This window comes from Stegostoma tigrinum, chromosome 20 (assembly GCF_030684315.1).
Source record: "Stegostoma tigrinum isolate sSteTig4 chromosome 20, sSteTig4.hap1, whole genome shotgun sequence".
NCBI classification, from domain to species: domain Eukaryota; kingdom Metazoa; phylum Chordata; class Chondrichthyes; order Orectolobiformes; family Stegostomatidae; genus Stegostoma; species Stegostoma tigrinum.
In genome coordinates, this window is record NC_081373.1 from 51942733 (window position 1) to 51963722 (window position 20990).

At 40.7% G+C, this 20990-nt stretch overlaps 1 protein-coding gene across 3 annotated transcripts in view; it reads left to right on the top strand.

Moving 5' to 3' along the window:
* Positions 1-2132: 2132 nt before the first annotated feature.
* Positions 2133-20990, top strand: part of arid5b (AT-rich interaction domain 5B) — a 143357-nt gene continuing 124499 nt past the window's right edge. The window contains exons 1-3 of one of the 3 annotated variants that reach the window (XM_048550953.2): positions 2133-2430; positions 2735-2989; positions 12298-12532. In XM_048550953.2, coding sequence (XP_048406910.1) covers positions 2410-2430; positions 2735-2989; positions 12298-12532 — 511 coding nt within the window. In that variant the 5' untranslated portion in view covers positions 2133-2409. Of the gene's footprint in view, positions 2431-2734; positions 2990-10136; positions 10194-12297; positions 12533-20990 lie in introns of those variants that run through there. The other 2 variants (XM_048550954.2, XM_048550955.2) reach the window with 2 other exon arrangements.

Genomic DNA, 20990 nt, shown 5'->3' on the forward strand with positions numbered 1-20990 from the left:
AATAAGATTTTACAGGTTGCAAAGATTTGAGGATTTTTTTAAAAAAAAAATGGCTCCACACCTCCCCCTATGGGTAGGGTCTGCAACTCCTCCCTTATCATTCTAATTGTTTGCTTAAGCAGATTCAGTGATAAATGTTGACAAGGCAGGAATAAAATTAGTTGCAACACTGAATTGGAAATGCAGACGTGCAAAAATTTTAATATATGCACAAATTCGCGCATATTTATCAAAAAGTGAAAAGCACAACTAAAGTGTTGGGCGAAAAAAATAGTTTCATAAAAATAGCTTTAGAGGGATAGATGCTCCACCCACTGGACAAGTTTAAATCATTATTAATTCTGCAATACACATCACTGGTCACGAGGACGCTAATTGTTTGCACATTGCCTATCTTTTGAAGTTTCAACAGCAGTAAAAGAAATTCAATTGCAGTTAAATCCTGGAGCCGCTAACTACCCGATTGCAACATTTGATGCCAATGATCAAACAGTGCCCCCACCTCGGCTAGAAATAGTCAGCAGCCAAACATCTTGTTATTTAATGAGTTTCCAAAAGGCTGCCAAGATCCAGTAATGAGCTAATTTTGTCTTTACGCTAGATGTGCGATAGGCTGTGTACCTTTCGTTTTGAGACTTTTCAAATATTGAAATGTCATAGTTCCAAATACGTCTGGAGCCCCCTCCCACTCCATGCCTGGTAGCAGGACAGTACGAACAGTAAATTGGCAAACTGCTTTACTTTCGGTCTAACTAAACTCGCGTAATTAACAAACCCGAAAGAGCATACATTTGGAAAGCACAAGCCATTTTGTTTTTTTTTGTTAAATTTCAGTTCCTCCAGTCTCACTTGTATTCACAACGCGAATTTGCATTTTGACTGATCTGGGAGAGGAGGGAATTACACGTTCTTGGTGTATGTTTTTATACGCGTTTTGTGTGATGTTTGAAATCAGACACTTGTGAAAAATTTGAATAAACTTCCCATTACCGCCCCCTTCCTGTCTATATCCACCCCAGGATGGATCACTGCACCCAGCAGTGATTATTTACTGTAAGAAAACGTGAAATGGGTTTCATACAAATCTAAAGCAGTGCAAAATTCCCCTCCCACCAAAAACACACGCACAAATTTGAAGGTCATTACATTTTTGATAAATGCTGGCGCATTCAAGTAGCTGTTCGACTTTTCTATATCTATACGCAAAAAGAAACATCAAATTAAAGGGAGGGGGAATGCAAGACACACTGATGTTTTTCCGTTCAGGCTGTGTGTCTGTATTATTATCACTGCTTTCGAAACACAGAAATAGACATGAACGAGTTATTTATGCAGAGGACACATATTTACATGCAGTAATTGTACAGCAGCGAACGTACAGCTAACATTAAGGACCATAGCTTTGCTCGCCTGTTCCTGCTCTCTGTTCTATATTTAAAAAGAATTCAATGAATTAATTATTAATCAAATGCTGCAATGAGTCAGACCAACGCTGTTAGTATTGTGAATATTAAGAACAAGGCGTGGGGGATGGAGTATGGTGTTTAACAGTAACCCAGAGATTCAGACCCAGCCCGCATACTAACATTTAGTTTAGCCATCCAGAGTGATGCAATAGGTTGGGGTTGGCAGTCCTGCAACAGAATTAAATGCCCCTCGCCCCCAGAGGAGATAGCAGCAATGCACCTACAACACGCAATAGCTGAGCAAATGCATTCATATCACAATACATCCCCCCCTCCAAAAAAACCAGAAAATGCAGTGCACCCCTGGAATGGCACCAGGACAAAAAAAAGTACATCAAGATCCCACACCCGGGACCTCCAATACACGCCTTTTCCACTCAAAGCGATTCTTTTAACGTCGTTCTCGGAGAGACAGAGTAGCAGTGCGCGCTCATTATTACGCGCACCCCCGCGGGCCCGGAGCTGCTGGTGCGGGCGCGCGCTGACGTCAGGCTGCAGGTCCTGGCAGGACGATAGAGCCCATGGTGAACTGGTTGTAAACACCGGTTTTCTTTCCCACTGCTCCACCCCCACCATCCTCAAACCTGCTGACTGCATTATTGCATCCCCTTTCGAGTGGCGAGCCAGAACTCACTTTGCAAAAAAAAAAGTGGAGGACAAATAAAAGAATGGTGTTTTTCATTATTTATTTTTTTTCTTCTGGTGCAGTTTTGCAGAAAAAGCTATGGGGAGAGGGAGGAAGGGGGGGGGGTGCAGAGTTGTACAAATAAGGCGCAGATAGCGGGTATACTGGAGCTGGAGGGGCGGAGAGAGATGAATTGGACCTTGCAGCATCTCACTGCACCTTCCCCCTGAAAGCTCCTCGCAGCTGCCAGGACCTGGCACATTCATTCAAGCCAAGTTTGGGAGCAGAATGTACATCTCAATCAATTGAGCAGGCGATATGGAGCCGGACTCAGTCAAGGTATTAAAACTACTTTCTGCTGTTTTCGTCCCACCGCTCTTCAAACCACATCATCGCCTCCTCTCCTAATCACTTGCCAAAAAGGTGTAAACTTTATTTTAAAAAAAAACGAAAAAGAAAATTCAGTAGAGAAAAATAATTTGAAAAGCTACCCTGAAACTTCAGAAATTGTTCCAAACATATTGTGGCTGTTTAAAGAAATCTGTCTCACTATTTTGAATTCTATGCAAAGGTGTTTTTTTTTCAATATTTATTAATCGTGTTCTTATAATTTTTTCTCCCTTTTATATTTCTCTCCCCGCAGTGGGTTGGATCTCCGTGCGGTTTACACGGAGCCTACATTTTCTACAAAGCTTTCAAATTCCGTCTAGAAGGCAGACCACGAATCCTTTCCCTCGGAGACTTTTTCTTTGTAAGATGTAAGCCAGGAGCTCCGATTTGCATAGCAGAACTCCAACTGTTGTGGGAAGAGAGAAACAACAAGCAACTTCTGTCGAGTTCCAAACTCTACTTTCTCCCAGAAGATACACCCAAGGGCAGGTCGATCGGCCACGGAGAGGTGATGAACTCCCTTCGTCTTGGATTCACTTTTAATTGACTTAATTTTTTTCCCCCTTCTCGGTCTTGCTTGTTCTGTGAAATATGAGCTGTGCACTTTTTTTGTCTTTGATAAATCATCATTTGCTAGACATGAGCTTCAAAGTAAATATTTATAGAAATGTTTGGATACTGTAAAGCAAGGGTGGGGGAGGAATATATTGACATTTACGCCCCCCCGCCAAGCCCCCCCTTCCCTTATAGTTTGGGCTGTGGATTTGGGGGCGGTGGCATAATGTGATTAAAAATATCTAGCGTGTACTAAAGGGCGGAAATTACGAAAGGGGGCTGAGATCAAAGCTATTGTATGAAAGCGAGGAACTGGGTGAAAAGGGACAGGTAGAATCCATTGAAGCGTAGCAAGCGCTCTGTCTGCAAGTCTTTGCACAAGGCACGTTTTGCAGCACGGCAGATGGACTTTTTTTGTGGATTGTCAGCATGTTATGTGGCCTTTTACAGTGTGTAATGAAAACCAATTCTTTCCATGTAAACATCCAAACTGCAGATTCAGAAAAGAGAGAGAGAGAGAAACGTTAGCTTGCCAAGAAAACCAGCCTCTCAATTTTCCATGCAATGACGCAAATCTTTAAATAACTTTTCATTATTTTTACAAAAAAAATCGAAATCTGGTTGTTACCATATAAATACATGAACAGAACAGTGGGGGTGATGGATTGGTCTATACAATGTAATTTTGGTGATGTGTTGGAAAATCGGTGATGGATAGTTGGGCATTGGAAGCGCTGGTTTAACGCGACGTGTAAATATAATCTTGGTTTATTTTTACAATGAACTGCATTTTTTTTTGCAACAATCCCCTAATCGCGACGAGCGAGGAGCCGATCTTTGCATCGTCATTGAGAGAGTGGATATTCCTGCACCTCCATAACAACGCTGGAGCTAATTATGCATTCTGAAAGGCTGGCGTGTCAAATTACCTTTTCATATCTGCAACAGGTTTAGAAGCAGTTAAAACCTCATATCGCCTCCTTTTGTTGTTTTTTTGGGAGGGGGTGGTTGGTATTTAGGATAATACTTTGTAACCACGCTTTTAATGCTTAGATCAGGTTACAGTCAGTGTGTACTGTGTCGCCGCTCAGGTGGATAATTATTTATTAGTTTTGAAACCGAAATTAAACATTTTTAGTGTTTTTTTTCAGAGCTCTGCCCCTCCCTCCCCCTCTTGAACTTACATGCAGCTGTCTCCTTTTCCCCCCCTTTTTATTATTTACCTTCTGAAATTCATTACTTGACGCAATTTACTGATCTAGAAAGCAGAATCAAATAACATCACAGATCCCGTGACACTTCTCAGCAATTCTCCTCCCTCCCGCCTCCCCTCTGTATGCTAAGCAGCTGAAAACTATTAGCTCACGAAGAAGGTGGAATTAACTAAGGCCAGTGTTACCATTTCTCTGCGAGTCTGTGTGCCCCTGCGCGTTCTTGTTATTCAAGGCGAGTCGTTTCTCTGCGCGAACCTGTTGGGTGATAATTACGTTTGTTCAGCTAAATAAACTCTGGGAAGTCGCTATGTGACCTTCAGCAGGTTCAGAACCGTCTTATTTCTATAAAGCGGAATGGACACGTCCATCTGCAATATGTGACAATATCATTCTATACACACACGAATTGCAGCAAAAATTGTTCTGATTTTCTAATTCTGATATTTCAAGGGCCCTAATGTAGCTGTTAATGATTTGCTTCCAGTTAATATTGCCCGGAAACCCCTGTTGTGAACTGGTAGCTTACTCCTACGGACAGAGTTGTAGTGTATGCAAATAGCTTATGTACTCAATAACGGAGAAGCGAGGGGCAGGTTGTCGTTTCCAGATGCTGCCTTACTTCACGCCCGCTGATGTCATTTCCCTTTTGGCCAGAGTTAGTCATTCATTAGCAAAGAGAACAAGCAGCAGGGAACAGCAACAAGCGCGCACACACTGATCCTGAGCCTGGCATCGTGCCCAGAGAAACGCTCACCAACATCCACTGAACCCAGTGCGAGGCTCCCATTAATAAATCGACTCAGCCTTACAACACACACACACATGTTCTCGTCTGGGGTTCATAGCTATTGCCACTCAAACCCTTCTTCATTATCACCTAACCCCCCACAGTCTGCCCAGGAATCTAGAGACTACACTGAAGGTACCCCTACCTTTTAAGGTGTTGGCACCAATTATACAAATGAATGTGGCAGTCAGTGTGCTATAAAGCAGAAGGGTTTGAGAACACAGTTGCAGCTCTATTTTTCAAACTTTTCAACACCATCTTTGTTGAAAATTTGCCTCTTGCACCCATCAGGTCAATTTGCAGGAACATTCTGCTGATCAGGAATACTGGTATTCTTGTGAATTGTCCTGAAGCAAGACAAAAAGTAACGATCAAGTTTGGCATGCCAAATATGTAAAGGACTGAAATAATTTATGCAAATTATGATATTTTTCAAAAATAATCATTTCCCTGTTATAAGTGCAGGTGTTAACATTACATCTGCACTTTTTTATGTAGTATAACTTCAATAATAAATATAAGAAAAATTAACACTTCAACATTTTGGCATTTTAATTTTTTGACACTTCTTAAAGTTTAAAAGATGTGCATAAGCCAAATGGAGGGGTGGGGGAAATACACAATATATGACATATTCAGATAGATATTCTAAATCATCCCCGAAACTGTTACTATGTACCTCCAAGGCAAATACTGCAAGCCATGCTCTCTCAAATAAAGTTTAGATGGAAGGCTGAAAAGTTAGGATGACATTCGTTAAATCAGCAGGATCGGAGGGAATGATAAACAAACAAATTGCTGGGAAAGCTCAGCAGGTATGGCAGGATCTGTGGTCTGAAATCAGAGATTAACATTTCAGGTTGAGTGACCCTTCCTCAATGCTGTCCCGAAACACTCACTCTGATCTCTCTCCACAGATGCTGCCAGACTTGCTGAGCTTTTCCGGCAATTTCTGTTTTTGTTTGATTAACAGCGTCCGCAGTTCTTTTGGTTTTTATTCAATAGGAATGATGATAGGCAGTTTGTTTTGTTTGGAAGAGTGAGCTGTATGCCACCTGAAAAGGTGGCGACAGAAGAAGATTCAGTCATATCTTTCAATTGGAAGTGCGTTATGTATTAATAAATAGAAAATTGGAGATCTATGGAGAAAGAATAGCAGATAGACCCAAAGTACAGCATACAGTTTTGGTCACTTTACCAGTATTGGTAGTGATTCAGATAGGTTGCACTTGACGGGTGCCTGAGATGACAGATTTGTTTTATGAATGAAGGCTGAGCAGGCTAGGCCTGTAGTCATTGGAGTGTTGGGGACTGAGAGATGCTGTTATTCAGACGTGATATTCTGAGAGAGCTTGACAGGCTGGATGCTGGCAGGATGTTACCCCCGGTGTGGGGAATTTATTATGTTATAGAAGGAGGCCATTCATCCCATTGTGTCTGCACCTGCTCAATTATCCAAGACCAGTCTCCTCCCTTTTCCTTGTATGCCGGCATGCCATTACTGTCCAGTTGCCCTCTTGAATGCCTCACTTGAACCTACCTCCGTCACATCTCCGGGCAGTCTGTTCCATACCCTAACTATACACTGTGTGCAAAAGATTTTCCTCACTTCATCCTTGCTTTGTTCGCATGTCACTTTAAATCAATTCTCTCTTGTCTTGTTTCTTTTATGAGCGGAAACAGTTTGACCCGATCTACTCTATTCAGCTTGCTCATGTCTGAAGTTTCCTTGACCTGGAACCTTCCTGTAAATAAGTTGAAGCCAGTTGCTTCTGCACTGTCTCCAGTGGGCTTGCACCTTGCCTGTAATGTGGTACCCACAACTTTGCACTGAAATGGGGAGGAATATCTTCTGAGATTATTAGTCTTTGGACTTTTTCTCGCAGACATCAGTGGAAGCTGGGCTGTGGAATAAATTCAAGGCTGAGTTTGACGGGTTTTTGATCGTCAAAGGAATTGAGGGTAATGGGGCACAGGGAGGGTTAAGTAGGAAAGTAAAATTAAGGCTGTAAATCAGAGCAGCCATGATCTTATTCAGCAGGCTTGAATTGTCTAATAGCAACTCCTCCCATCTGTTATGGGCTTTGCAGTAGCGCTAAGCAGTAGATAGTTATTTGCAGAACTAGTATGAGCACAAGAGGCTGAATGGACTTCTGCTCTGTAGGGTACTATGATACATTATGCTTATATGTGCTTGCTCAGATTTCCTAATCAGACTGTTTGTTGCAGAAAAAAAAATTGCTTCATCTCAACTCACGTCAGCCTTTTTAATGCTGTGAATCATCAGATGCTAATTGTGACTGTGTATTAAATCTGTGGCATAAATATGCAGTCTAAGTAATGGCAAACTATTCTGGCAAAACTGAATAAATTGTAATTCAGCTTCACTGTACAGTATATTAATGTCACGCTCCCCACAGGACATCAGATCTAATGAATCCAGTTATGCAAATCTGAAATACAGCACCATGTATTTTTGGCAACAATTTTTCCAAGTTTTGCATTTCTTATATTCATAAGCACTGCTCTGATACTTGAGAACATTAGCATTTTTTTCATTTAATGTGCCAATTATTTGAATAATGTCAGCTGCTTTGAATATAGAAATAAGAAAACTGCAATATCCTTTCCCCCAAGAGTCACTCATCTGTTTCAGAATTCAAGTACAACATGCAGCTCTGCTTGAAAAATGAGGCTGATTTAAAGTGGGTCAGGCACAGTATAGACAGCAACAGGAGATCTGTTTAAACAACTTCTTAAAATATGATATAGGAGAAGAAATATCAACAAAACATCACAACATTGCCTTCTCTTTGAGTTTGTTTATCAAATAAAAGTCCTGCGAAAGAATCAGGAAAATAAATGCTTTGGAATGAAATTTAACATTTTGTTAAAAACAGCTTGTGTCACTTAAAAGCGGTTTAAAAACTTGTGTTCTGAAAAAATTAATGATTGTTTGTTGAAGGAAGGCAGCAGACTGAGGGGGAAAAGAAACTTCTGTGCCAAACTTCTGAATGTTTTAAGTTAGTTTCCAGTTACTAAATACTCATAAACTATTCCGTCCTCAAATAGTATTGTGACTTGATTAATAGAGTTCTAATTATATTTTGCAGTTCATTGCTTAACCTTAACTGTGAAAAGACTAGGTTACAAAGGTTACACAATGTTCTCTTAAGAGTACAAGATTTTATAGAAGATCAGTTCAGGTTTCCTTTGGCATTGATCCAGAGTGTATTGAATGTTCTGGCATGTTTTCACATTTGCGTGTAAAGGTACAAGGATTATATTAAGTGGTCAGTGCAAGTTTTGTTACCTTCCAGTTTTTAAATCCTCTTAATTGTGCAGACCAAAATTCCATGCAGAAATCCAACCCGAGTTGTGCAGTAATGAGTTGCTAAGCTAATCAAAATAGTTTGTAAACAAGGTTCCACATGACACACATACCAAGCAGTAAACAAGCATCTGTGCAAAAACAGTGCATGGGCATGACTGGAGACTCCCAGTGTAGAGGAGAGGTTTCTAAACCTCAGTGACCACGTGTAAGACCTGTACCTGTGTCCTACCCTCAAGAATATTAGCAAGCTGTGTTGCATAGACATTTCTGTTTTGTACGTTGTAAGGACTGGTAGAGGAATTCTCTGTCAAAAGCAACAAGATCTGTTCATCCCTGCAATTTGAAAGAGATACAAATTAATGATGATAAGGATTTAAACTTTGCATTCGTGACCCTGAGACTCCCTGATATGCACCTATGCAGCCGAGTAAGTCTGGTGTCTGTTCTCAAACACTGCCGCCTTGGCTTACAACAAGTACAGTCACCATGCTGACTGATAAATAGGTATTTACCTAGTGAAGGGCACGATGGCTTGAATGGTCTCCTGACTGCAGTGTACATGATGAAATTAACACTGAAAATGTGGTCCGGTTTCCCAGTCCTTTAGTGAATAAAGGAGCAATATGTCTGTTAAAGCCTAACAATTCCAGGATTTTAGTCCTGACCCCTGTGTGCTGACCTAACCAAATGCAGTGAAGCTACTAATGGCCTTGACGTTCTGCGCTTGGGAGGAGAAAGTGTCCAGGCTTTCCACTCCCAACAGTTATTGGGTGCCGTCTGCGGAGAAGCATGTGTGTGGACATTGGGCAAAGTCAGAATTGGGCACAGAGTGGTCATGCCTCATGAAGTCCAATAGTGCTGCCAATCATGGTTCACCTTCTTTCACTTGCCAAAGCAATGTGTGTTTGCATAGCATCTTTCACAACCTTAAGCCATCACAAACTGACGAACAAGCAGTGAAGTATTGAAGATAGAAAACTTTGAGTTATAATTTTATTGCAAGGGTAGCTGGTATGAATTCAGAGGCCCATAGACAAGAAAAGGAAAGGCAACTATAAATACGCTATTGCAGTTTATTTTCGTCTTTTCTGATCTTGCTGCGGTTCCAGAAGTAGCATTTTAAAGAAAATTCGATTGTGTGGACAGGTGTTGGGACTTGTCTGATGATTGTGATTTTATGGTTGAAGCCAGTGTAAATCAGTGGTGGCCTTGATGACACATTGTATGATTGCTCGTAAAATGAGTAATATAATTTACAGTTCAGAATGCACATGCCATTCATGCTTAATATAACATTTACTGGGCTTTGTAAGGTTAAAATTGAAAGTTTAATGTGAATTTATAGTATTCTCTCATTGAGCTTTTTACTAAATTAAATTGAGAACAAGAACAAAATTGAAAACCCAAGCCTCTTTTTTTAACGAATGTGAATTACTAGATAGCCACTTTACATAAAGGCTTTAGTCATTCCTGTAGGCATCATTTCTCATGTTGCTAGGTCAGTAATTCAATAGACAGCAAAGCAGGTGTACTAATCTGTTTTGACCTGAGGAATTCTTTCTTTGACCTCGTGAGGCAACAGACTGAAACATTCTCAGCATGACAGATTTTCTTTCTTTTGCTAGCTGGTTTATCAAAGGCTTGAACAGACCTAACCATACATTAACTAACATCATTATATGGATGGGTGCATACAATTTCACTGCTAACTGTAAGCGACATTTTACACTAAAGTTTACTGGCATTTTGTGACGTGCAGAATTTCCTGTAACATGATTGCCTGAAACTTCTGCATTTGTATAAAACTGTTACCCAAAAAAAAGTAAGTATGGTGATGTTTCTTGCTAAATAAAGTGAAAGGCATTTCGGCGATCTTTGAATCTGCCTTTGTAAAGTCGGTTATATCAGGGAATCTCTTTAACCTTTGTTCTTAACAATTTACAGGCACTAATAAATTCTGAGGCACTGTTACATTTGTTTCTTTCTTTGTGACTGAGGACATTTTAAAATACGTTTTTACATCTTGTTTTAGAAAAATCTTGGCTTTGGGTGTAAAGTATTATATAAGATAGGAAACTTTGTAATAGTAGGATTTTATAAAAATTATGTTGGGCTAAGCATCTGGAGATTTTGGCATTGAAGTTGATTAGGTTTTGGGAAGTGATTGTTTTCACATTCTCACATTACAAACCTTACTGCCTTACACAGCTAGCAGATTAGTTCATCAAGGCATTTCACGTGAAAGTGAATCAACTAACACAAAAGATTCAAAATGGATAATAGAACCTGTAAAGTGCCTTTTATGTTTGATAGATTTGCTGCATTTGGCCTTGATGTCGCAAAACTTATTTCTGCAAACTATTGCAGGCAGGCAACTTGATTCATCAATGATAAAGAAAAGCTTTTTTGGGGGGAAAAAACCCAACTTGAGGCAATAATGGTGTGTGTGTCCAGTTAATTTACTGCATGTTTAATTGGGATCTTGAACTGTAAATTTCATTATTAAAAAGTAAAAACTTGAGTAATACGAGCTGGTTAGAATTTAAGGAAGTGTTAGAGTTGAGATGGCTTGGTGTGGATCCATTTGTGCAGTTTAACTGTGATCTTCTGTACTGTTTGAAAACGGCAACATCTAAGCAATAGTTAGAATAATCTCAATTGATTATTTTCCAACAATGAAATGCAAATATTCAGTACATTCTTTTCATGCTTTTTACTAGATCAGCTCCACAGTCTTAGAATCCTGTTTGAGATTTGCAGAAAATCGTTCATGCATCATTCATGAAAGCATGTCACAATGTTAGAAGGAATCTAAAAGTTTGAAACAAAAATAACAATGGAATTCAGATCTAAGATTCCATAGAATGATCTGTATAACATTTGGAACCTTTCTCACATATTCCTGTTGCAAATCTTTTAAACCTTGTTCATTGACCTTCTGAATATAATACTCAAACTATCACACTGGCAGTTGATACCAAGATTACACAGATCGTGTTTACATTAATTATTTGAACCTGGTTTAAACAAATGTTTGCATTTGGCTTTTATTCTGCCAGTAGAATTTTGTTTTGCTGATTCTATTTTCCGATAATGAGCGAAATATTAGTTGGTGACCATTACTTTTCCTGTTTAACAGGCTGGTCATTTTTGCTGAGTTCATAATGCTAACAGAGAAATATAGTTAGAGAAGAGCAATTGCAGAAATTAAAACTTAATGTAAGTTGATTTGTCACCATTGTCCTCCGTAGTGATGATAAACTGGTGGGTTAAGATAGTGTCTCATTCCTGCTTGGCAGGAATGTAGCTGAGGGGCAGATGGCTTTCTAGGAAGAGGGATTGAGGAAGAAGCTGGGAGAGGGTCACCCTGCATTGCTAACTGTATTTTCAAACTTTATTGCACATCAAATTTTCATGTCTCTGATAGCAGCCTCTTGTTTGGAGCCTCAAGGAGGGTCAGTAACTAAAGCGCACAGATTTAATATCATCGGAATGAGAATCAGGACTGGGCGATACATTTTGTTTTCATGCGACAGGTTGCTATGATATGGAATGCACTCCTTGAAATGTTGGAATCAAATTCAGGAGCTACTTTCGAAAGGAACTGAATGAATACTTAAAGACGATAAAATTGTGGGGACTGGGATTAATTGGACAGGTTGATTCTATATTTGTAATTTAGGAGACGGAAGGGGAAATAGGTTTAAAATTAGGCAGTAATTTAAGAAGTCTATCTTTCGACCATCACCAGAATTAATTTTGAATCTTTCATTTTGCTACTTGCAGCTCTGGCAGTTAAATAAATATATAAATGGTGTAGGTTGAAACTTTGGAATTGTCTCAAATACACAGGATGCTGCTCTGCACCATTCAAGATCAGCAAGGTCATGTTCCTATTGCTTTGTTGTTTGTGGTGTTGTTTACAGGATGAAGTTGTGGCTGTATCGGAGAAAGTTGTCGTGAAGCTGGATGACCTGATGAAGTGGGCATGCTCCGATTTCGGCACATGGACACGGGGCCTGGGGGCCGTGTCACTGAAACCGTCGACAAGGAAGGAACTTGGTGTCAATGGACAAAAAGAAGCCTTGAATCAATATCGGCATTGCACCCTGAACAGTGGCCTCAATTTCAAGGATGTATTAAAAGAAAAGGCTGACCTTGGTAAATATTTTATTTACTTTTTTAGAAAACAGCATTTTTGAGCTCAAATAAAACAAATCGAAAGCCGTTCTTTCCCATTATCACTTGATTGAGTTTAAGATTCGGTTGGTATTGAGCAGATGTGTGTTATCTCATTGAGGTTAGGAAGTCACTGGTGGAATTTAATTGTTTGCAAATTGACTCCCAATGTTTTCAGCTGTTGGGATATTTATGGTGTTTTGTGTCATTGATACATCGCTATAGAAAGTTCTCTAAATTTGGTGATATTAGACATGCAAGCAAAAGACCTTAAAATTTTAAAATGCTTGATTTATGTACAACTGGAAAATCATAGGCCTCTTAAGTACGGGTGTCATTCTTCTGACAGTTTACCATCTGTTTGTCTCTCTTTCCTTTTTTTTGTGTTTCAGTTGTTGAGTATACCTTTGTCAACATTTATCATTCCGTTTTGCTGTGCCAACTGTCACACTGTAATGTCAACTCTGGTCACTAGATAGCTCTGTGGGTTATTTTTCTGAATTCTCTCCTCGTTCTGCTTTGGAAAAAACCTCAAATGAGTTTGGGTAAAATATCAGTATGTACTTAATGGCTTTTGGTCTAATGGCTTTTATTAGGATGTTGCCTGGTATGGAGGGAAGGTCTTACGAGGAAAGGCTGAGGGACTTGAGGCTGTTTTCATTAGAGAGAAGAAGGTTGAGAGGTGACTTAATTGAAACATATAAAATAATCAGAGGGTTAGATAGGGTGGATAGGGAGAGCCTTTTTCCTAGGATGGTGACGGCGAGCACGAGGGGGCATAGCTTTAAATTGAGGGGTGAAAGAGATAGTTTCTTTACTCAGCGAGTAGTAAGGGAATGGAATGCTTTGCCTGCAACGGTAGTAGATTCGCCAACTTTAGGTACATTTAAGTCGTCATTGGATAAGCATATGGACGTACATGGAATAGTGTAGGTTAGATGGGCTTGAGATCGGTATGACAGGTCGGCACAACATTGCGGGCCGAAGGGCCTGTACTGTGCTGTAATGTTCTATGTTCTATGGTCCTTTCTGCCTTATTGTTTATTTTGCTAAGTTGTTCTCCTTGTGGCAAATCCAGCATTTGCTCTCATCCCTAATTGCTCTTGAGGGCACCATTGGGCCACCCTCTTAAACTGTTGTGGTCTTTGTGAATTAGGTACAGCACACTTTGTTTTAACTGGCACCTTATGACCCAGGACTCTCAATTAAACCAACAAAAGTTATACACCTTAAATACAGCAAAGTTTATTGTATTATTCTTTCCAATTATTGTGGAGTTTTAATTTATTTACCTCAGTGTAAACACACTTGTTGTTCAAATGAATGTTCAAACAGTTGATTCAATTTGAAGTCAGGCTGTCCTCAAATGCTGTGATCTACCGCGATGTCCAAGTAGTTGGCTGAGCGTGAGAGTGAGAAGGCTCTCTGCCGATAAGTTTTATTTAAGGCAAAAGTTTGATTATTGTTTAATTGATGTATGCTGTAAATAAAGTACGATAGTTATGTTTATACCCCCTGCTTTGCACTTCTATTACTTAGTGTGTGTTTTTACATTGATTATGTGGGCCTCTTGATTAATGGCGATGTTTAACCAACCTACACACTCCTGGTCCCATAGGTGCTGGTTAATAAAAGCTTGTTGTACAAAAATAGTACTTTTATGAAGATCTTTACACCTTACAGTAGTGAAGGCACAAAGAACATACGTTCAAATCAGGATGGTGTATAACATGAAGGGGAACTTGTCGGTGGTGATGTTCCCGTGTGTTAGAGGTCATGTATTCAGGAGGTGCCTTTGAAGACAGCTGGGCATGTTGCTGCAGTGGATCTTCAGGATGGCAGACACTACTACCATTTGCATGGTGATGAATTGGATGACAGTCAGGCAGGCTGCTTTGTCTTGGATAGTAGTGAACTGCTTGCGTGATGATGCAGGTGCCTGGACCTGCATTTCAACAGTTAGAGGGGAATGGTATTGCTTCACACTCTTGACGAGCCTGCTGGATGGTGGACAGGCTTTGCTAGGTTTACTCAGTGACCAGAGAATTCCTTGGCTCTGGCCTGTTGTCGTAACAGCAGTGTTTACACAACTAGTCTATTTCAGTACCTGGTCAGTGGACAGTGTTGGCACAGGATTTGGGATTTGGTAATCCTGTTGACTGTCGAGGTGCAGGTGAACGGTTAGATTTCCTTTTGCTGGAGATGTTCTTTCAGTCATTGAATGTTTCTTGCCATTTATTAGCTATAGTCTCTCCTAAATTCTCCAGTTGCTGCACAGACCTCTGAGGTCCAAGTGCAGCAGTGGCAAGAAGACCCGGCAGTGAATATTTTGGCATCAGTTGATGTACATGTCCATTCCCAGCAGCTGCCGCGCAGCTTAGAGAGAACGTTGCCTAATCAGCTTGAGCCCAGGTCTTGCTACAACTGAACATGGACTGCTCCAGTATCTGAGGAGTTGACAATGGTGTTTAAGGCGAAAGGACATTTCTGGACAGCGATGCCAACCTAACCCGAACACTATTTTGTGATTATCTGGCCTATATAGGTAGGTGCCTCACCAGCATTGTTGCACATACATGCTTAAGGTTTTTTTCTACTTCCCTCCCCCATAATATTGGTGCAGTTTTAAAACATGGTAAAACCATCCAGAACCGTTGCAAGTCCAAACATCAGCAGATAAAAATATGACTTGGATGTGCTATAAAGTTAGAGACTTTGAGGACTATCCATTTTTACAACACAAATATTGCAGCTAGTTTTCTGTTTAGATGCTGAACACAAATCTTAGAGTTTTATTTGTCAGTTATAGTGTGAATAATGATGAAGAGGCAGTAGTGAGCAAACACAGTACTGTGAATGGCTCACTACTGAAGAGAGAATTACATTTTGGTTTGTGTTCATTTGAAGTCTACATGAGGCATGTTGCCGGCAGCAAGCAATGTTGGCCGGGCATGTTGAACCCACAGCTGGTAGTCTGAATGGGCATATCAGGCCCAAAGCATTGATCCTGAATAGTTAACAATATTTGGATGCTGAAGAATAGCTCATTATGTTTGTAAACAATCTTTTTTTCAGCGTTTCATGCTTTCTATTATTTATTTACATGACCACCTCGATCTCTCTCTGCTATAGCTATTGTGAAGCATCTTATGTCAAACGTGATCAGTATGCTTTCCATTTGACTCCTGCTGCCAGGCTAAAGTCAAAAGCCCAGGCTAATGTTCTGGGGATATGGGATTGAATGCCACTGTATAGGAATTCAATAAAAAGCCAGCACCATGTCGCCAGAGTAGCTATTACCCATTGTGATAGGGACCTAAATGCCATTTAGGGAAGGAAGTTGCTGTCCGTATTTGGTCCGGCCTACGTGTGACTCCAGACCCGCAGCAGTGGGGTTGACTTTGTACAATTAGGGATTGGTAGCAAGTGCTGGCCTAGTCAGAAAGACATGTACATCTCACGAATGGAATGAAAAAAAACTAATTATGTTCGGATTTGGGCCCCGTTTCTTAAATTTAGCTGTGAATCAGATGAAGTGCTTGACAATCTGCCATTTATTTGTTCAGCCCAAGGAATGGCCCTTTATCAGTCTGTTTCGAGCATGCATCGATCAATTAATCACACTTGCCGGAACAGTTTTAAAATATGTGACATCACCAACTGATTTAGGATTGGAAGACACAGCCGATATCCTTTTAGTTTATCAGTTCCTCAATACAACTTTTGTTTTGGGACTTGAGATTACTGATTGTTGGATTGGCTGAAACAACAACATGCAGCTCAGTTTCTGGTCATATGCTTGGTTTAAATTTTTTTTCAAGTTCTTTCATGGATGGGTCTACTAGCCCGTGCGTAATTGCCCTGGTGAAGATGGTAGTGAGCTGCCGCCTTGAACCACGGGAGCCCTCGAACACAGATGCACCTGCAGTGATGTTAGAGGTAGAAGTTAAAGAATTTTGAGAGTGAAGGAAAGGTGACTGCAATTCCACATCAGGATGGTGTGAGAGTTGGAGTGAATCTTGCAGATGGTGGTGCTCCCGTGCATCTTCAACCTTGTCCTGCTAATTAGCAGAGGCTGTGGGTTTGCAGTGTGTTGCTAGAGGAGCCTTGTTGGGTTGCTGCACTGTAACTCGTATGTAGGTACGCATCGCGGCTACTGTGCGTCGGCGGCGGAGGGAATGCCTATTGGAAATGGTGGAAGGGCTGCTGACCAAATGAGCTGCTTTTGTCCCGGATGATGCCGAGCTTCTCGTGGCGTTGAAGCTGCACCCGTTTGGCGAGTGAAGATTATTCCGCCCCGCTCCTGATCAATCGTCCCCCAAAGCTGCACAGCAGCTGTGTGTTCGTGCTGATCTGTCATTGTGTTGACATATCCTTCGATTCTGGAAGTTTCTATCTCTGAAGTTGGCGCAGGAGGGTTAGAAACAAGCTGGAGGAATGTAGCTCCTGATTTTACCTAGCAGGTGGTGAACAGACTTTGTGGAGCCAGGAGGTGAGTAGAATTCCCTGTCTCTAACTTCTCTAACCTAATTACAGGATTTATCTGGTTGATCCCGTTCACTCTCTGGTCAATGGTTACCGTTGAGGGTTTCAGTGATGCTAATGCCCTTGAATGTCAATGGGAGATGGTTGGATTCTCTTGTTGGTGGTGATAATTGTGCAGTACTGGTCACGCAGTCATGTTCGATATGCTGTTAAACCATGATGTTCACACTGCGTGTCAGAAGAGGTCTTGCTATCTAACTCTGTTCTAAAATGTTTCACCAGTAATTGTGTGGTACTTGATTTAAGCAGAAGTGGTTTAAGAGAGCCAGTCACTTTATGTCTTCTGTTCTGCCCCCAGAGTTTCTGGGCAGCTGGCAGCAAATGAAGAACCCATGGAAGCAGCAGAAGTACCACTGTCCCTGTGTAGTGTAATGTCATGTTTTTGAAACCAGTCCACAGCCATGTCGTTCAATATACAGGAAGAAAAGCCGACTCAGCAGAGGGGATAATTTCTGTTCATTATGGAGGGAAAGGAAATCCAGTCACTAAGGTGTGGATCTGAAAAGGGTAACCTATCTGTGGAAAATGTACATCTTGTGCTTTGAATATTGATGCTGTTTGGCAGCAGAATAATCCAAAACATAAAATGATATTGTGCACCTTTTATTAAGCAGCATGTTTTCCAGCATACTTTAAGCAACCTAGTGCTAATATTACTGAAAAAAAACAACTTCCGGTCGGGCTGTTAACAGTGAGTCAGAGAATACAGTGCATTATAAGGTCAGAAAGATTATACCATGTAAAATGTAGGTGTGTCCTTTCAGGGCAGCAAGGTTAATGACTTTCATGGAAACTTTTTGGGCTCATATGGAAGCTAATGTAGAGGTGGCGGGCGTTCATGGAAGTTTGCATGTTTGTTTTTCTTTAAAGGTGAGTGTGATGTAATCCCTTAATGTGATAGTGCAGTATGGCAGACTAGAAAGTTCCTAGGACTCCCGTGATATTCCTTACAGATGCACTGGTTGTGAATGTGAGGGCCCAATGCAGTCAGAAATGGAGACGGAGTCATTGGAAACTTGATAATCTGACAGGAAGCTGAGGGAATGAAATTGACGACCATCTCCTCACTCAGTTCCAAACCCCTCATATTATAGATATTTTCCAATCAGCCTGCTCAGAGATATTACCACACACCTCGAGAGCAGTGGGACCTAAACCCAGACCTCTTGGCTCAGAGGTAGGGACACCATGACTGCACCACTGGAGCTGACCCTCCCATTTTATTACCCTATTCAGTTTGAGTCGGCATACGTTGGGTTGGAACCTTGGTTTATTTTCTTGTGTTTTCAATAGACTTGGCTGAGAATGCATCCTTGTAGATTGTAGACTAACCCATTGGGCTATCAGTCATTAAAATATGGGGTTTCTTAAGTCTCTCAAAGAGCCAACATCAGCTGTTCGCTGCAGATTTCACTGGGACTTATGGAGGGCATAAAGAGCCGTAGGATGGGCTGGGACCTTACTCAGAGTAATCCCCCTTCATGTAGCAGGTCAGAATGATGACGAGCCCACAACTGAAGCCCCAATCAGGATTTGGTGAATGGGAAAGAGTCCCTGACTTCCTGCTGACAGCCCCAAAATATTTGGTCAGTATAACGTTCTCAACAAAATAAAGTAAGCTAGTGATTAACCTGGTCACTGAAATTTCCAAACAGTTTGCTGACCTCTCATTGACCTCAGCAATTTATAACCAGCTACAGTTACCAGAGCTTGCCCAGGGAGTAATTGAACCTTAATTGCAGAGGCCTGATGAATGACTAAGCAGAGCAACCAGACTTCAGATCGGAGACTTTCTATGAGCAACATTGTTGGGGATCACCTTGAATTGATGTAAGTGTTGTATCCACTGTCTCTAGCACTTTTCAATGAACATTTTCCACTTGATATTCTCAAATACTGTGTTGACGTAGTTGTCCACACAGAGGATTTTTGACCAAGTGCATTGTGCTGAAATAACGTACTGGGTTAGACACCAGTTTGGTAAATCAGTGCACTTTTGTTGCATCAGAAACTTGGTCCACATGCACTATTAATTCTGTGCTTAGAACTGCCAGTATATCTATTTGAACAAGTGAATCTCATGTTTCAGTTTGACGATGCTTGTTCGTTTGTGGCTACAGTCTACATGTAGATCCAGAATTTTTTTCGCATGCCTGAGATAACTTAACATTTGCTGGACAAGATACAATATGGTTAGTAGCCCAGCTCTTTCTCACTGGGCCGTGATCTCACATGCTGTTTGTAAATCCTCTCTCGAACATCCTGTCCTGTTTTGGGGAGAGGAATTGAAAATATTGAGGTCCACTCCCCCTCAATAATGAGGGCTGTGCTGAAGGAGGGTCTGACCCACTAGCTTCATGAAGAGTTGACTCTTCCCTTGGCCATCTTCTCTCCCAAAATAAATTTTAGCCAGCCCTTTTAAACGTTGTACAGCTTCTAATGTAGCAAAATTCCTTGAGCTCGGGGGATTTCTGCTTGGTCATAGGAGACTCTGGGTTGATATGATGCAGGTATCAGTTGAAACTGAGAGTGATTGATGAATAGAGCCACTAGTGTCCTCCCCATCAAACTGAGAAAATTTCCCATTTAACCTCCCTGCTTTAGGAGGGGTGTAATGCTGAACTTTTACCTTTTATTTCTTAATTTTTTAAAATTTATACCTGCACGTTTGTGCCCGGGTTTCTTTGCACTTGGCTTTATAAAGACTGTTACGCTGATCTCTTAACTTTATTTCTTCATTTCTCTAATTTATACCTAAGATTTTGTACCTAAGTATCTTTTTACCTTAGTGGCGACCTTGTACACTTTTCACTTACTCATATATCCCCGTATTTGAGTACATGTGACAATAATCCTAATTCTAATCCTTTCAATAACGGTTTATATTTATATCATACCTTGGGCATGCAGTTAGGGAATGGTCAGCAGAACTTTAGATAAGATCAGGTTTATAGAGATGGAATGAACAGAAATTCCAATTTCTCTTTTTTTTAGAAGCTTTATATTGTTTTAAAAACACTCTAATTGAAGCACAGACAAATGGCTGGAAAAACTCAGCAAATCTGACGGCATCCGTGGAGACAGAAACCGTTCATGTGTTGAATCCCATATAAGTTCTGTACGACTGAAGGTGGGTCACTAGCCTTGAAATATTAACTCTGTTTCTCTCTCTACAGATGCTGCCAGACCTGCTGAGTTTGTCCAGCTATTCTCCGTGTTTGTTTCTGATTTAATAAACTTTTGGCCGATCTTACGTGGAAATTTTCAGAGACTCGTTTGTGGTCAGTTGATGTGGGGATTAGAGGGCGAGCTGGGGAAATCGCTTCCATGATAACTCTGTTGATAGGAAGGTTTAATTACAGTGTTAGAAGTTTACATAGACACTGCATCATAGGTGTTATCATGAGAAGTTAAAAGTTAACAAAGCATTGAGAGTCTTACTGTAATAGGTGTAGGTGGGATTCTAATGTTACAGAGACAGTTTGAAGGATTAAATAAATGGGCAAAACTGTGATAAATAGCTTTCGATGTAGACAAATGTGAGGTCATCCACTTTGGAACATCCACTTTGGAACTAAATAGGATAGCATTGGGTTTTTTCTAAATGTCAGAAAAGCTAAACAATGAAAGTCCAAAGAGCATTTTTTTTTAACTTGGGAGGGATGCAAGCTCCATGTATGTTATTCATTGGCACTTTTAATGTTCAGTTACTGATAGTGATGAAGCAAAAGCTGGCCGTTTATATTCCGAGAACATGTTATAAGGGGATAGATAGGAGTATTGTAAGCTGTTCAAGACACCTCCCCTCAGGAAGGAAATATTGGTCCTCTTTTATGACTGGAGAAAGAGACGCTATGGGTACGCATACCTAAAATCTAAGGGTGAAATTACACAA